Raw genomic sequence first — 14,142 nt, forward strand, 5'->3', positions numbered from 1 at the left:
ACTGAACAGAGTGAAATGAAAATTCTGGGTTATTCAGAGCACACACTATCATGGGGATAGCTACCTTGCAGGATTGTCCTCAGTGTTCAGTGAGATACATATATAAATTTCCTGGCTCGATGCCTTACAAATTCCAGGTGCTCAATAAACTGTTACTGTTATAATTTATCATCAGTGAAGAATACAAGTCCAGAATTCCTTATCAATCCCTTATATCAAATGTTTTTTTGGGGACAGCCTGATGTACTTCTTTTGTGGCCACACCTGACCAAATATTTAGTGCAAATATTCGTACATTTTACTCCATATGTATGTGTTTGATTACAATGTACTGCTTCAGGCCCCTCCCGGAGAGCTGTGTCATATGCAATACAATACCATATTACCTTTCTAAAGGTAACCATATTACCTTTCTAAAATCTGAAAAATTTTGGACTCCTTTTCATCTTGCTCCAAGTATTTTGGAGAAGGGATTGTGGACCATCTACATTTGGATATAAAAAGATTTCCTTTATCCATTCAACACACTGTGCTTCAGTGCTAAGGAAACGGTGATGAACACATGGCTCTCTTCCCCAGAAGAGCTGACAGCGGAGCGGACTGCATCCCCGAGACTTGCATCCTAGCCAGGATTGGGTTCCAGGCAAACAGTCACGCAAAATCAAAAATTTAACCTTGAAAATTTTTTTCAGTTATCCATCAAGTGCAAAAGCACAATGTTATGTACAAAACTCTGCACAGAAATAGTGGATAACTTTATAATTTATTACAAATTTATGAGATACTTTATAAGTATCTTATAAAGAACATGGGGACGAATTTGTATCTATACATTACCACCTCTTTTTTTTTTTTTTTTACCACATCTTCAAACACTGGAATCATACATGGTATGATTCATATTCATGATTCACATTCATACATATTCATATTCATATGTATTCATATTCATACATGGTATGATTCATGATTCATACATGGTATGATTCTCCTATGAGAATATTGAGGAGATATTGAGATCAATTAAAAGAACAGTGCATGCCCATCTCACTCTGGAATCAGCTGAATTCTTATTAGCAAAGGGGAATTAGTGAATTATGGCTGTAACAGCTATTCCCATTTATTTCTGTCCTTCCAGAATGGTTAAGAGAAAGATTCTTTAGAAAGCTGGTTTTTTGGCCAAGACACTAGTGCATGGCCCACGATACAACATAATGACATTAAATCAGACTTTTACACAACAGTTGTTTGGAATCATACAGTTTGTGCCTATAGTAGAACCAAATTCTTTAATAAAAATTGAGTGATTATTAACCCTGCTGAAGATCAGAATCCCTTGGAGAACTTTAAAAATTCATAGGCCTAGGCCACATCCTTATGGACTCGGTTCAGTGGGTCTGGGTTGGAACTCAAGCATTTGTACTTTTAATAAAACTTTTAATGGTGATTCTGATATACTGTCAGTTGAGAATCTCCATTCTAGTGAAAAGTACTTTGATTGTGGTCTTTGTTTAGAATATACTGCAGACCAGTGGCATTTGTATGAACCTTTTCTTGTGATTTTCTTTCTTCTCCTTCTTTCTTGGGATAAGCTAAAAAATATCCTCCATTCATCAAAACTTATTCTACTGCTCCTCCTGCCTATATTTTTCCCCCCGCTTTCAAAGTTACATTTAAAAGTGATCATGATTTTACTTTGAAAAATCTTATGCTTGGTAAGATGTGAAAACATTGTTCTATAATTGGAAATACAGATGCCATCTTTCATCACAATAACGAAAATTCCCAAGTAACACTTTCCTTTTTCACATATACACTCATGGACAACTTAATGAAGTAAAAACATCTGTTTTTTCAACTTGCTGATTAAAGACATACCAGCAACTGGAAGAATTTAATATTCCTTTACTACAAAGCTATTCGTTATTTTGAATTCATATTTTTGTTATGAAAATTTTTAAAGTTTTTATTAAATGCTGAATACATACAAAATATTGACAACTCAACTAAAATGAATGATTTTAGTTCTCTCTCCTTTCTCTTTTTGTCCCATTTCTAGTGGAGGGCTCAGTGATTAATGAGATGACAAAAGCAGGAAGTGGAAGGGTCTAGATAATCAGTCCCTGATTTATAAATGTAGCACTGAAAATAAGGCCACAGGAATCCTAAAACTGCTCTAAGAGTTGCCTACTCAAGGGTTTCACTAACTTCACACATAAAATGAACAGCAAGATCTTAGTGTCTAAGAGTAAATGAACTCTACAATAGATGAGACGAATACCATTTTACTTCTGAGACAAATACAACCCAATCAGTCAGCCCCAATTTATGCACTAAGCATATAACTCACCAGTTCGATATGCCAATAACCTGGCCTGAACCATGCAGTGCCTTGCAATTTCTTGTGGCAAACTTTGATTGTGAATTTCATGAATCTGTTCGGGATTACCACAATAAAATCCGTAGTGCTTAAAGTTGGGCACACTGGAAGCTACTGTGGCCAAGAGTAGGATAAGGTCTTTCATATTTTGTCTTAGATTGCTAAAGTATGGATTTTCACATAGGTTCTCCAAGCCTATAGTCATCAGTATTTGCTTATGCATTTCTTCATTTGAAACCAAAAATAACATTTCATATTCTTTTATTCTTTCTTGTTTACATTCAGAATAAAAGTCAATGTTAGCATCCGGCAATGTTTTTGCAATTTTTTGAATAAAGTCACATTTGTAAGAGGTCTCCTCTACAAACTGCACCATATAACACACCAAAGGCTGAAGTAAGACACACACATGGGCCCGACTGTTTGACTTCAATCTTTCCACCGCTTTGGCATCTAACTTGGCATCTTCAGAACTAGAATCCTCAGTAAGCAAACTTATTTCTGGATCAGCAGGCCAGTATGAAATTCGGTTAACTCCAGCTGAAAACAAAATATGAAAGGCAGTTATCAGATCCATGTTGAAATTAAGGGCTTTCTTAATAAATCCACCTTATCACTGTGGTAGATCCAGTGGTCCCAATATAATAAATGTCTATTATGAAGTCAACTATAATATAGCCCAAAGGTTGGCAAACTATGGCCCAGAGGCCAAATCTGTCCCGCTGCCTGTTTTTTTTTCCCAGCTTGTAGGTTAAGAATGGATTTTATAGTTTTAAATAGTTGGAAAAATCAAAAGAATAGTATTTTGTGACAAATGAACTTTTTATGAAATTCAGATTTCAGTGTCTATGAAGTTTTACCGGAACAAAGACTCACCCATTCATTGACAGTCTCTGGCTGCTTTTGCACTACAATGAAGTAGTGGAGTTGAGTACCTGTACAGACACCATATAGCCTGCAAAGCCTAAGAGATTTGTTATATAGCCCTTTATGGGAAAAGATGGGTGCCTGGAAGATATTTGTGGAATCACAGGCTTTGCTCAGTGTGGTCCCCAAGCCCGGCACCAGAACTACATACTGTAGTCCTATAAGTAATCAAATGGCTGCTTTTAGAAAGATCATAGCTGACAACTGATATTGTTGAGAGTTTCATATTTGAAATAAATAATTCATCCATACATTAAAAATGTACCTATGGTCGGAATTCTTCCTTTGGGAAGCTATTCTAAAAAAAAAAAAGAAAGAAAAGAAAGAAAAATTCTAAATAGAAACAAACAAACAAAATCATGCATATATATCTAGTGCAGCACTGTTTAAAACAGTAAAAACATAGGGGTGTCTGGGTGGCTCAGTCAGTTAAGTGTCACCTTTGGCTCAGGTCATAATCCTGGGGTCCTGGGATCTAGCTCCTGTTTTGGGCTCCCTGATCAGCACAGAGTACCCTTCTCCCTCTCCCTCTGCTTCTACTCCCGCCCCTGGCCCCTGCTCGTTCTTTCTCTCTCAAGTAAGTAAATAAATAAATAGTAGACATATAGAAAAAACCTAAATGGCCAAAAGAATGTGAGGGCAGCAGTTTATATGAACGTGTTGGGGGGGGGGGGGAGCAATATCAATTTTTTTAAGCCCACAAAATTAAAGACAAAACAATTTCTTTTCAATTAATGTGACAGAAGGTTAGTAATCTTTAATGTACAGAAAAAACTGTAATTCATTAACAATACATAAGAATTGACGAGAACAATAAGGCCTCAAGACAGACAAAACAATATGATCAGACAATTTACAAAAGAGAAAATAAAACTAGGTAACAAACAGATGAAAAAAATAGTTTATATTTGAGAGGGAACAATTAGATCCTTTACACAGGGTTAAGCACTCAAATGATCATCAATTGATTAGTATTTTACAAAGAGACTCCTTTACTAGTTATCTCATGGAATTTCAGCTAGGACAGATTTTTATGACTGTGCCCAGAAGGGAAAAGACAGATGGCCCACAGAGTGTCCTGCATTCCAAGAAACAGATGAATTAAGAAGTCTTAGTTGAACAAACACACATTTCTATCTACACCCTGCTCATCCTGACTCTTACTGTAGCTTGGGTTATAAATCAGCTTTGAAGGCTCAGAGCTGATATCAGAACGTTTCCTGTGGCTGCATTTCACCTTCCCTCTGTTGGAGTTCTCACAATCCATTTCTACTCAGTGGTGATAGTCAATCTTTCACCTAAGCATCTGGTTTGCTTCTAGCAATCCTGATTTAAGGAGAAGAGGGAATGACTAGTCTCTGAACAAATGTTCATGTACCACTGGCAAATGCTACAGCAGGGGTTTCCAAATGTTTTGGTTTCAGAACTCGTTATACTCTTAAAAATTATTGAGGACCCTAAAGAGCTCTGTTTATATAGGTTATACCTACTGATATTTATTATATTAGAAACTTAAAAAAATTTCAAAAAATATATATTTTTTAAAGATTTTATTTATTTATTTGACAGAGAGAAATCACAAGTAGGCAGAGAGGCAGGCAGAGAGAGAGAGAGGAGGAAGCAGGCTCCCTGTTGAGCAGAGAGCCCGATGCGGGACTCTATCCCAGGACCCTGAGATCATGACCTGAGCCAAAGGCAGCGGCTTAACCACTGAGCCACCCAGGCGTTCCTCAAAAAAATATTTTTTAATTCATTAAAAATAACAATAGAGAACCTACTATACTTTAATATAACACAGTTTAATAAAAAATAACTATTTTCCAAAACAGCATAAAAACTAGTTGAGAAGAATGGCATTGTTTTAAATGTTTACAAAATTCTTTATTATTATCTGGCTTAATAGAATACAGCTGGATTCTCAAATCTGCTCCTGCTTTCAATCTGCTGTGATAGGTTGTTTTCACTGAAGTATATGAAAAGTATTCAGATCCACACACATGTATAGTTGAAAAAGAAGATTTTAACACACATTTCAGATAACTGAATATTCCTCTTTGACACTACATAAAAATTTGAGGGGTAATTTCTTAAAAGTTAGTTACAGTATGGAATCTGAAATATATCAATAAACTTTCCATACAACTATGTTAAAGTCCATTGGTTTACTGTGCACTTACAATGGCTCTCTCACGCATGCATGATTTTGTAGCATCCTACGTTGGTCTTTTGGAAAATACTGGTTTACCGACTTTACGATATTAAGACAAAGTACTGTTCGTTAGGATGACCATCATTAATATTACATCATTAGAGTCTTAGTGTTGATCTCAAGTGTTAGGAAGCTGGAAGCTCATGACGGTGGATGTAACTTTTTCAAAATTCTAATTTTCACTTGAAGACTCAAACTTTATCATTGGCAACAAATACTGTCAGTTTTCTTGGGAGTGATAGGTTCACTTATTCCTTTCTGAGAGAACATCTGCCACACAGTTTGTCTGTTCGCAGTGTTCCGTGAAAAAAAAAAGTGAATAATTCAGTTTATAACATAAGCCTAAAGAGTTACGGGCTCCCCAGAAAAAGAAAGAGAAGAACATAGCTGGGGAGCCTGAAATGACTTCGCTTTCCAAGAGTATTTCTCCATTATGAACACTGACCCCAGAACCTTGCTTCTCACAAACCAATGATCCCGCATGTGCTGCTCCCATGGAATGTGTTCTTCTTCCTCTCCATCTGACCCGTCAAGATCCAGCTTAAGCCCCAGCCTTTCATTACACGACAACCTGTATAGATCACTATTACACCCCTCAATTCATATATCACTTAACAGCCTTTATCACTCATTTGGTACTAGATGATGTGTTACATTAAGTTGTAACAAATAATCCAAGCAGCAAATTGAGGGAATGGATTAAAACTGTTTAAGCCTTGTTTGGGATGCCTGGGTGGCTCAGTTGGTTAAGCATCTGCCTTCAACTCAGGTCATGGTCGCAGGGTTCTGGGACTGACCCCCACATCTGCTCCTTGCTCAGCGGGGAGCTTGCTTCTCCCTTTCCCTCTGTCTGCCGCTCCCCCTGCTTATGCTCTCTCTCTGTCAAACAAATAAAATCTTTAAACAAACAAAAAACTATATAAGCTTTTTCTTCTCCAGAAACTCTCCAAACCTGCTCTTTTTGGAGGAGGAGTCCTCATTACATAGGCATGAACGATTAAATTATTGGCCATTGGTAACTGAACTCAAACCTCAGAGGTCTGAGAAGTGAGACTGAAAGCGCCAACCCTTTAATTACCTAGTTGGTTCTGCTGACAAGCGGGCCCCCATTTATGGAGCTTCCCAAAAGTCCCTTCACTAACAAACTCAAGTGTGGCTGAAGGGGGCTTGTTAAGAATAACAAAAGACACCTCTATCACCCTCATCACCCAGGAAGTTCCAAGGGTTTTATTTGCTTTGTACCAGGAATGGGATGAAGACCAAATATATAACTCATATTCTAAGTCACAACATCAAAGTGCCTATGTAAAAGATGTAATATTTTTTAAATGGGAGAATGGTATGCATACTTACCTGGATACAAAACAGAATCATAAGCATAGCTTTAGTGAGCAGCCTGGTGTAGCAGAGATGGATAGTTAAACATTAATAATTTGTGCTTCTCCGTCCAAAGTACAGAGCAGTCCCTGGGAGACAGCTGCTCAGACAGGAGCTACAGAGCCCACAGTGGATGGGAACAGAAATGATGCAAGTGACTTCTAGGCCAGCATTTTTAGTTTTTAGGAGCAGTGTGCCTTCTCTATTCTCTGTCTCAGTCTACCTCTGGATGCAAAAGACTCAAGGCCCTAGAAGACAACAGTAGCAAAACACAGAAGATGCCTACACCCATGAAACAGCCACATGGAGAAAAACCGCCTGCTGTTCAGCAACACCTATGTTGGACTATTACATGGGTGATAAAGGTCTAGTATATTAAGCCACTGAAATTTCAGTGTTTATTATGGTAGCTAGCATTAGTCTACTAATACACAAAGGCTCATCTAAACAGTGACAGGGCTGAGACCAGAATCCGTGTTGTTTGACTTTTCTTAGTATCAAACTATATTCTGATATGTATTCATATTTCTAAACGGTAGTGGTGTTTAGGCAATTTATCTTGGTTATTCTTAGATAAATACTATTAATCCCCAACCAAGCCTTATCTACACTTACCATTTACAATCATTTTCAAACAAGCAGAACAGGGTTTTCTGGAAAAATAAAGATCACAGTTTTTCAGCCTTGACCCATGTTTTATAAGAGCAATTTTTCCAGCATGCAAATCTTCACTAGAACAGTGGAGACCAACAATTTTCGTGTTTTTCACCACCACAAGACCAGTTCTCTTCACCTACATTAAAATACAAAATAATATTGTATTAGTGCTAACATCTATTTAAAAAAAGCCCCAAATGGAGTCACTCAAGCTAAGTCCACATCATTGGACTGAGATTTAATACCTAGTTGCAGTTTTGGCCTCTCCCAGGAATATAACCTTAACCAGTCAGACTGAAATTTCCTGGTCAGCTAGTGAGGAAATCCACCTGATAAACTCCAGCAGCCCCCCGAAGGAGCGTAACTCTGCCTGAAACAATCCACTTTTTGCTAGACACTTCCTTTTCCTGCCCCATCTGTAGAAGTCTGTAGAGGCCTATAGAAGCCTCCCCTTTTTGCAGTGATGAAGAGCCCCTCCCTATTTACTAGAGATGCTGTATGATTCACGAATCGTTGAATAAAGCAATTAGATCTTTAAGTTTACTCAGTTGAACTTGGTTTTTAACAGATTTGGTGGAAGCATCTGGATACAAAGGAAAATTCCTGATGGCTTCAGGGACAACAAGAAACACAAGCATGATACCCTCTGTCTTTCTTGCCATATCTAAGGGCCATAGGTGAGTTTCTCTTGGTTCTGGGCTTAAATGTCTTTGCACTGAGCTCTTAATCTGATTGCTTTTCCAGTCCAAAATCCCCCATTTGATTGGAACCCCCACCCCTTGACTTAGCCCCCAGATTCCATATTGGGAACTCCTTGTGGTTCAGTCTACAACTCCCCATTGTGTGGAATCTTAGGCTATAGTCCCTATTTGTTGAGGAGTGCTGGTTCAGTCCTTTTCCCAGTCCTAGACTGCATGTTAAGAATTGGTAGTGGTGTGCACAAGGCCTTCTTTTGGCCAGGCTAAGGTAAAATCTCTTGATTACTGCTGGTGTGTTAAGGTGAGCATGTTTGTCTTACATTGTGTAGGTAAAAGCTACTGCTAATCGGACTCTTGGCTGACCAAAAGCTGCCAAATTGGTGGACATGGGTTAAGCACTTAAAAGCTGTTAGAGCAGGGGCGCCTGGGTGGCTCAGTGGGTTAAGCCGCTGTCTTCGGCTCAGGTCATGATCTCAGGGTCCTGGGATCGAGTCCCGCATCGGGCTCTCTGCTCAGCAGGGAGCCTGCTTCCTCCTCTCTCTCTCTGCCTGCCTCTTTGCCTATTTGTGATCTCTCTCTGTCAAATAAATAAATAAAATCTTAAAAAAAAAAAAAAAGCTGTTAGAGCAACTGCCACCAAACTCTAAGAATCCTGTGTTAGGATAAGCTGGTCATAGAGTGGGTTAGAATGACACTAGGTCACCCACCAACCTCAAGAAAATTTTGATGCAATTAGGTATAGGGTAAAACATCACACAACTCCCAACCCCGGTATAGCAGCATGTTCTTCTTAGCTATTAGTTTGGCTCTGAGAAACCCACTTAGCTTAAAAGTAAGTAGATAGCTAGACAGACAGATAGATAGGTAGGAAGACAGATAGATAGAGGAGTGCCTGAGTGGCTCAGTCAGTTGATCATCCGACTCTTGGTTTCAGCTCAGGTCATGATCTTAGGGTCCTGAGATTGAGCCCTGTATCAGGGCCCATGCTGAGTGTGGAGTCTGCTTGTCCCCCTCTCCTCCCCCCGCTCTTTCTTTCTCTCTAGAATAAATAAAATCGGAAAAAAAATAAGAGAGAGAAAGAGAGACCCTTAAATTCCAAAGCATACTACCTTCTGGCACCCTTACTTATTATAAGTCTAAAAATTATAATCCTGGAAGCTAAAAGTATCTACAAAATGACAAAATCCTCCTAAGCTTTTTTGTACCCTAAGAAGTTGGCTTGGTAACAACCATCAGGTTGGGGACCCCAAGATACGGCCAGACAGAAATGTAGGTTGTACCTCCTTTACCACTAGCTACCGCTGGACAGAAAATATGGGTTAAACTCCATTTCTGGCTAGAGCCCTACCAAACTGCTAGAAGCCCTCAGATAACTAACAGCCTAGAATGAGATGGACACGGTGAGGAATGGTCCAGTTAGATAAGATCATTCAAGAAGAAAGGGTTTCCAAATCAAACAAACAAAGTGGTATATACCTGTTTTAACTGGCATGCAGAAAGCTCCAAAAGGCTTCAAAATCCCAAAATACCTTCACTGAAAGATTTGTTGCAAATCACTTGTGAAAAATTAAAGACACAAGAGGTATATACAACAGAACTCTAAGACTGAGGTAACTCCTACTGTCACCCTCTATCCTCCTTTAATTGAGTATACCTTCATTCTAGTAATCCTCTGCCTCAATCTTCTTTCCAATCTTCAGGAGACTACAAGACCATAAACAAAAGTCCACCAAGTAGGTAGCCTTACAGAGACCCCTAGAACTAGCCTTGAAGGAGGGTTGACAGGGCTCCAAGGAAGTGTCAGGTAAATTGCTACCTTATTCCCTTAAACAGCCAAGGGAAAATAAAATGAAAATGATTTGAAAACCTTGATAAAATTGATAGACACCAAAGCTACACCGACTTTACACCTCACTACAAGTCTGCTGAGGGATCCTAGGAAAAACTGGCCAAAGCTGGCTAAGAGTGAGAACTCTTACCAGAGTCAGCTCTCCTGGATCTCTGTCTACAGTAACTGATAGAGAGAGAGAGAGAGAGAGAGAGTGAGAGAGAGAGAAAGAGAGGAAAAAAAAAATCTTTTGAGCCCTCTCTGTGGACGCCTTTGAGTCCAGGGGGTTATTTAATACTGTCAGGAATATTTACTGTTTGTCTCAGCTGAAAATTGATAGGATACTTAAAAGGAGTTTTTTTAAGTAGCTTGTCCTGTGGTCAGAAGTTGGCCAGATTAAAAGCTGATATTCAAAGCCTGATCAGAGTTTTTCTTAGACATTCTCCCCTAAGCTAAAATAAAAAACTATGAACCCAGAGGAAAAGTAAAAACCTTCTCACGCTTTTATGGATTTACTAAAAAATTACAATGACAAAGAGCTCTAAATCTGTACACAGAAATCTTTTGATTTCCATCTTGAGTTGGAAATATTTTCCCTAATATATAAAAGCAAATTGAAGATGATGTGGTTGGATGGGGGATCAACCTATGATGTCATTTAAGTTACAACCCAATTCCTTGAGAAATTAAAAGCAATTGTTCTTATCTTACAGATCTTTACAAAACCAGAAATGCAGCTCTAGAAACAATTCAAAATCCACCTATTCTTTTTACCAATCCCCAAACCTCCCATATTTATCTCAAAAGGCTTATAAATTGTTTTGGAGGAACTTAACATTCTTTCCCTGTGCCTTTGAGATGCACATGTTTTACCGGATCTTCCCCAGGAACTCTAATCTAAACCATCCCCAATTCCTAAGACTAAAGAAAAAAAGGGGAGAGGGTGGAGGTTTAGTATAAATACAAACTGCTACAGAAGCTACCTTGCCCAGAATTTAGTTCACAGCTTTCATAAAATTGTTTGTCATGGACAAATATAAATGCTAAATGTCTTCTCCACTGCTTTCTCTCCCAAAATGTGGGATCAAGAACATTTCTTTCCATTCCTCTTTCCCTCTCTGACCATCCTTTTTCCTAATTCTTACAGCATGAAGGTCCTTGTGATTTTGTCCATATTTTGCCTTGCTTTGGCCTTGTATCTCGGGCCGTTGCTAATCCAACTTCCAAATGACTGTTGAACTTGCCCTGATGCTGGTGATTCTGCAGTTCTGCCTGTCACAAACTTCTCCCTGATTTCCAACACCTGTTTCTCCAGAACAAACCCTGTCTCTTGTTAACAACCCAGGGAAACATTCATCCAAGCTCTGTACAAAGGAAGGGACACAAGGTAAGAGCAACCAGAGTAAAAACTGCCTGTATAGTCTAAGCCCCTTAAATTGTACTGGTTCCCTGGCTGTTACCTTTCCAGTTCTGAGCCAAGATTCAAAAAGGAATTACAGGAGGCATACATGATTAAAAATTAGCTCCCTTCCCTGGTTAGGAGTGAGTATGAATGAGGCTATGATCAGGAAATTTTCCTTAACTCTTTAAAGTATTACAGAATCTGCTTTTTAAAAAACAGCTGCCCAACAAAATCCTTGGGCCCTCTGACCAAAGCTGTTCTTGGTAATGGGATGGCCCTTGATTATTTTTTGGCTGAACAAGGAGCTGTCTGTACTGTGACCAACACCACTTGCTGCACATGGATTAATGCTGTGGGAAAGCTGAAACTCAGCTGTGAAACCACCAAACGAGCCACCTGGCTTAAGAAAGTGAATCCTTCAGTAGGGTCTTCCTTTAACTTATTTAATTTTGCCTGGTTTGGGTGTTGGGGACTGCAGCTCGAAACACACTCTAGATATTGGGGACTACCCTGCTTGTAATAATCATAGTGGTCTCTCTGGTTTGTTGTATTCTCTCAAATACAGCTTTAAATGTGTGTTCGCAGCCACTAACCACCAAACAAATCATTTACCTGAGACTGGAACATCAGAAAAGGAATGAAGAGAATGACTTCCTTTAAAAATGTGAACTTGAAGTCATGGTCTGTGAATACCACAAAGATTCGAAAAAAAAAAAACCAGCGAAAACAAAACTAAAACTCATGTCCTATGAATACCACCATAGACAATCAACAAAAACTCTAAGAATTTCAGAGCAACAGCAAGGGATGGCACTAATGCCTTAAGTTTTGATCACATCTCTCAGGTGGAGGGGTCTCAGCAACCAAAAGCAGGCCCCAAATAGAGTCACTCATGCTAAGCCCACACCATCAGACTGAGACTTAATGCCTCACCTAACTGAGGCTTTGGCCACTCCCAGGAATATAACCTTAACCAGTCAGACTGAATTTCCTGGTCAGCTAGTGAGGAAATCCACCTGATAAACTCCTGCAGTTCCCCAAAGGAAGGTAACCCTGCCTAAAACTATAGACACTCCCTTTTCCTGCCTGGTCTGCCTGTAGAAGCCTCCCCTTTTTGCAATGAGGAAGAGCTCCTTTCTATTTATTAGAGGGGATGCTGCTAGATTCATGAATCATTGAATAAAGCAATTAGATCTTTAAGTTTACTCAGTTGAACTTTATTTTTTTTTAACATATCTAATGATTATATCACAGATTATACTTGATTTATTAATAAAATAAAAGTTCTATTTAGTTCTTGATCTGAACCCAGTTTGAACAAAAACACATTTCTCATTAGGTCCAAAGACTTTTCGGAAAGTTTAATGTTGGCTTTATACCAGAAATTTTCTAAATCTAGGCATTCTTAACTGAACAATGAACCATTTAATTATCCATTAATTTTTCTGACTGAAAAATAAGTACACTTTAACCTAGGAAAGGGTGAGAACCAAGTTGATTTGACTTGTTTCTTACAGCATCCAGTCTATAACTATTTAGTGTTAAGCTTCTATGTGGTAATAACAAAAAAATGTAGGAAACCCTGTGGTTTTATACATGGATAAGTGAAGCCCAAAGAGATTATGTGGTTTTCTGAAAGACCCACAGATGGTAAAAGGCAGAAACAAAGCAGAGGTCATCATAAATTTTTAAAATATTTCAAATACTGACTAAATAAAGATAGTTCTCAACTTCTTTCTCAAAACTGACTCTCCCAATTTTTCACACTATGGCAGTCTAGACTAATGTGGGTAGGTCCCACCTTCTACAAATATGTAGATTATTTACAAAAAGTTTTTTTTTAAAGACTTTTATTTGTTTGTTTATTTGACAGAGGGAGAGGGAACACAAGCAGGGGGAGTAGGAGAGGAAGAAGCAGGCTCCCCACTGAGCAAGGAGCCAGATGTGCACCTTGATCCCAGGACTCTGGGATCATGACCTGAGCCAAAGGCAGACTTAAGGACTTAGCCACCCAGATGCCCCTACAAAAAAGTTTTAAATGCATAGTCAAGCTCAAAAGAAAGGAAGACACCTTCTCAGGTGTTACAAATGAAGAGAACTCAAAGCCAAAGCAGTAAGTCTGAGCTACCTGAGCAGTATGCCACCCACGTAGGGGATTGGGCTGACTCTGCTTCCAAGCCCTGGAGGCTGGGGACAGGCTGGCATTCTAAAGAAGTGTTACTTTAAACGTAATGTGTCCTTACCTACACAGATATTAACTAAAAAAGTTGGTGTGACAATATTAATATCAAATAAAATGGACTAAGTTAAAAATCAGTTCTGTGTAAGGTGAAAAATAGAACTTAAAAATAAGTTCTATGTAGACAAAATAGTCTATACCATTTTCACAGGAAAGGGCTCTGAGGTAAGGAATGTAAATCCAATCTTTGGGTCTGGGACTGATTATTACAGTACTTGGGGAACTTAGGCTGAGAAAAGGGTACCCGTTATTCCCTACTCCCTTTCAAAGGGCTTCAGTCTACAGTTATCCCCAAGAGGACACATCTTGAAATTAAAGTACAGACCAGAGCTTTATTAACTAAAACAGTCAAGTTTCAGTTTCAGTTATGAGTATAAATGTTTGCAACTATGGAGAATGATATTTTATAAAATGTCTAAAAAGAA

The 14,142-nt window shown here is 38.7% G+C and overlaps 1 protein-coding gene across 3 annotated transcripts in view; it reads right to left on the minus strand.

Moving 5' to 3' along the window:
* Positions 1-14,142, minus strand: part of CDADC1 (cytidine and dCMP deaminase domain containing 1) — a 47,148-nt gene that overhangs the window by 21,326 nt on the left and 11,680 nt on the right. For all 3 annotated transcript variants that reach the window (XR_009400074.1, XM_059378148.1, XM_059378147.1), the window contains 2 exons: positions 7,509-7,686; positions 2,351-2,920 (listed from right to left, as the gene is read on the minus strand). Coding sequence is in view for 2 of the 3 variants with exons in the window: in XM_059378148.1 (XP_059234131.1) it covers positions 2,351-2,920; positions 7,509-7,686 (748 nt within the window). In the remaining variant the exon portion in view is untranslated. The remainder of the gene's footprint in view (positions 1-2,350; positions 2,921-7,508; positions 7,687-14,142) is intronic.

This window comes from Mustela nigripes, chromosome 15, assembly GCF_022355385.1.
Source record: "Mustela nigripes isolate SB6536 chromosome 15, MUSNIG.SB6536, whole genome shotgun sequence".
Lineage (NCBI taxonomy): Eukaryota > Metazoa > Chordata > Mammalia > Carnivora > Mustelidae > Mustela > Mustela nigripes.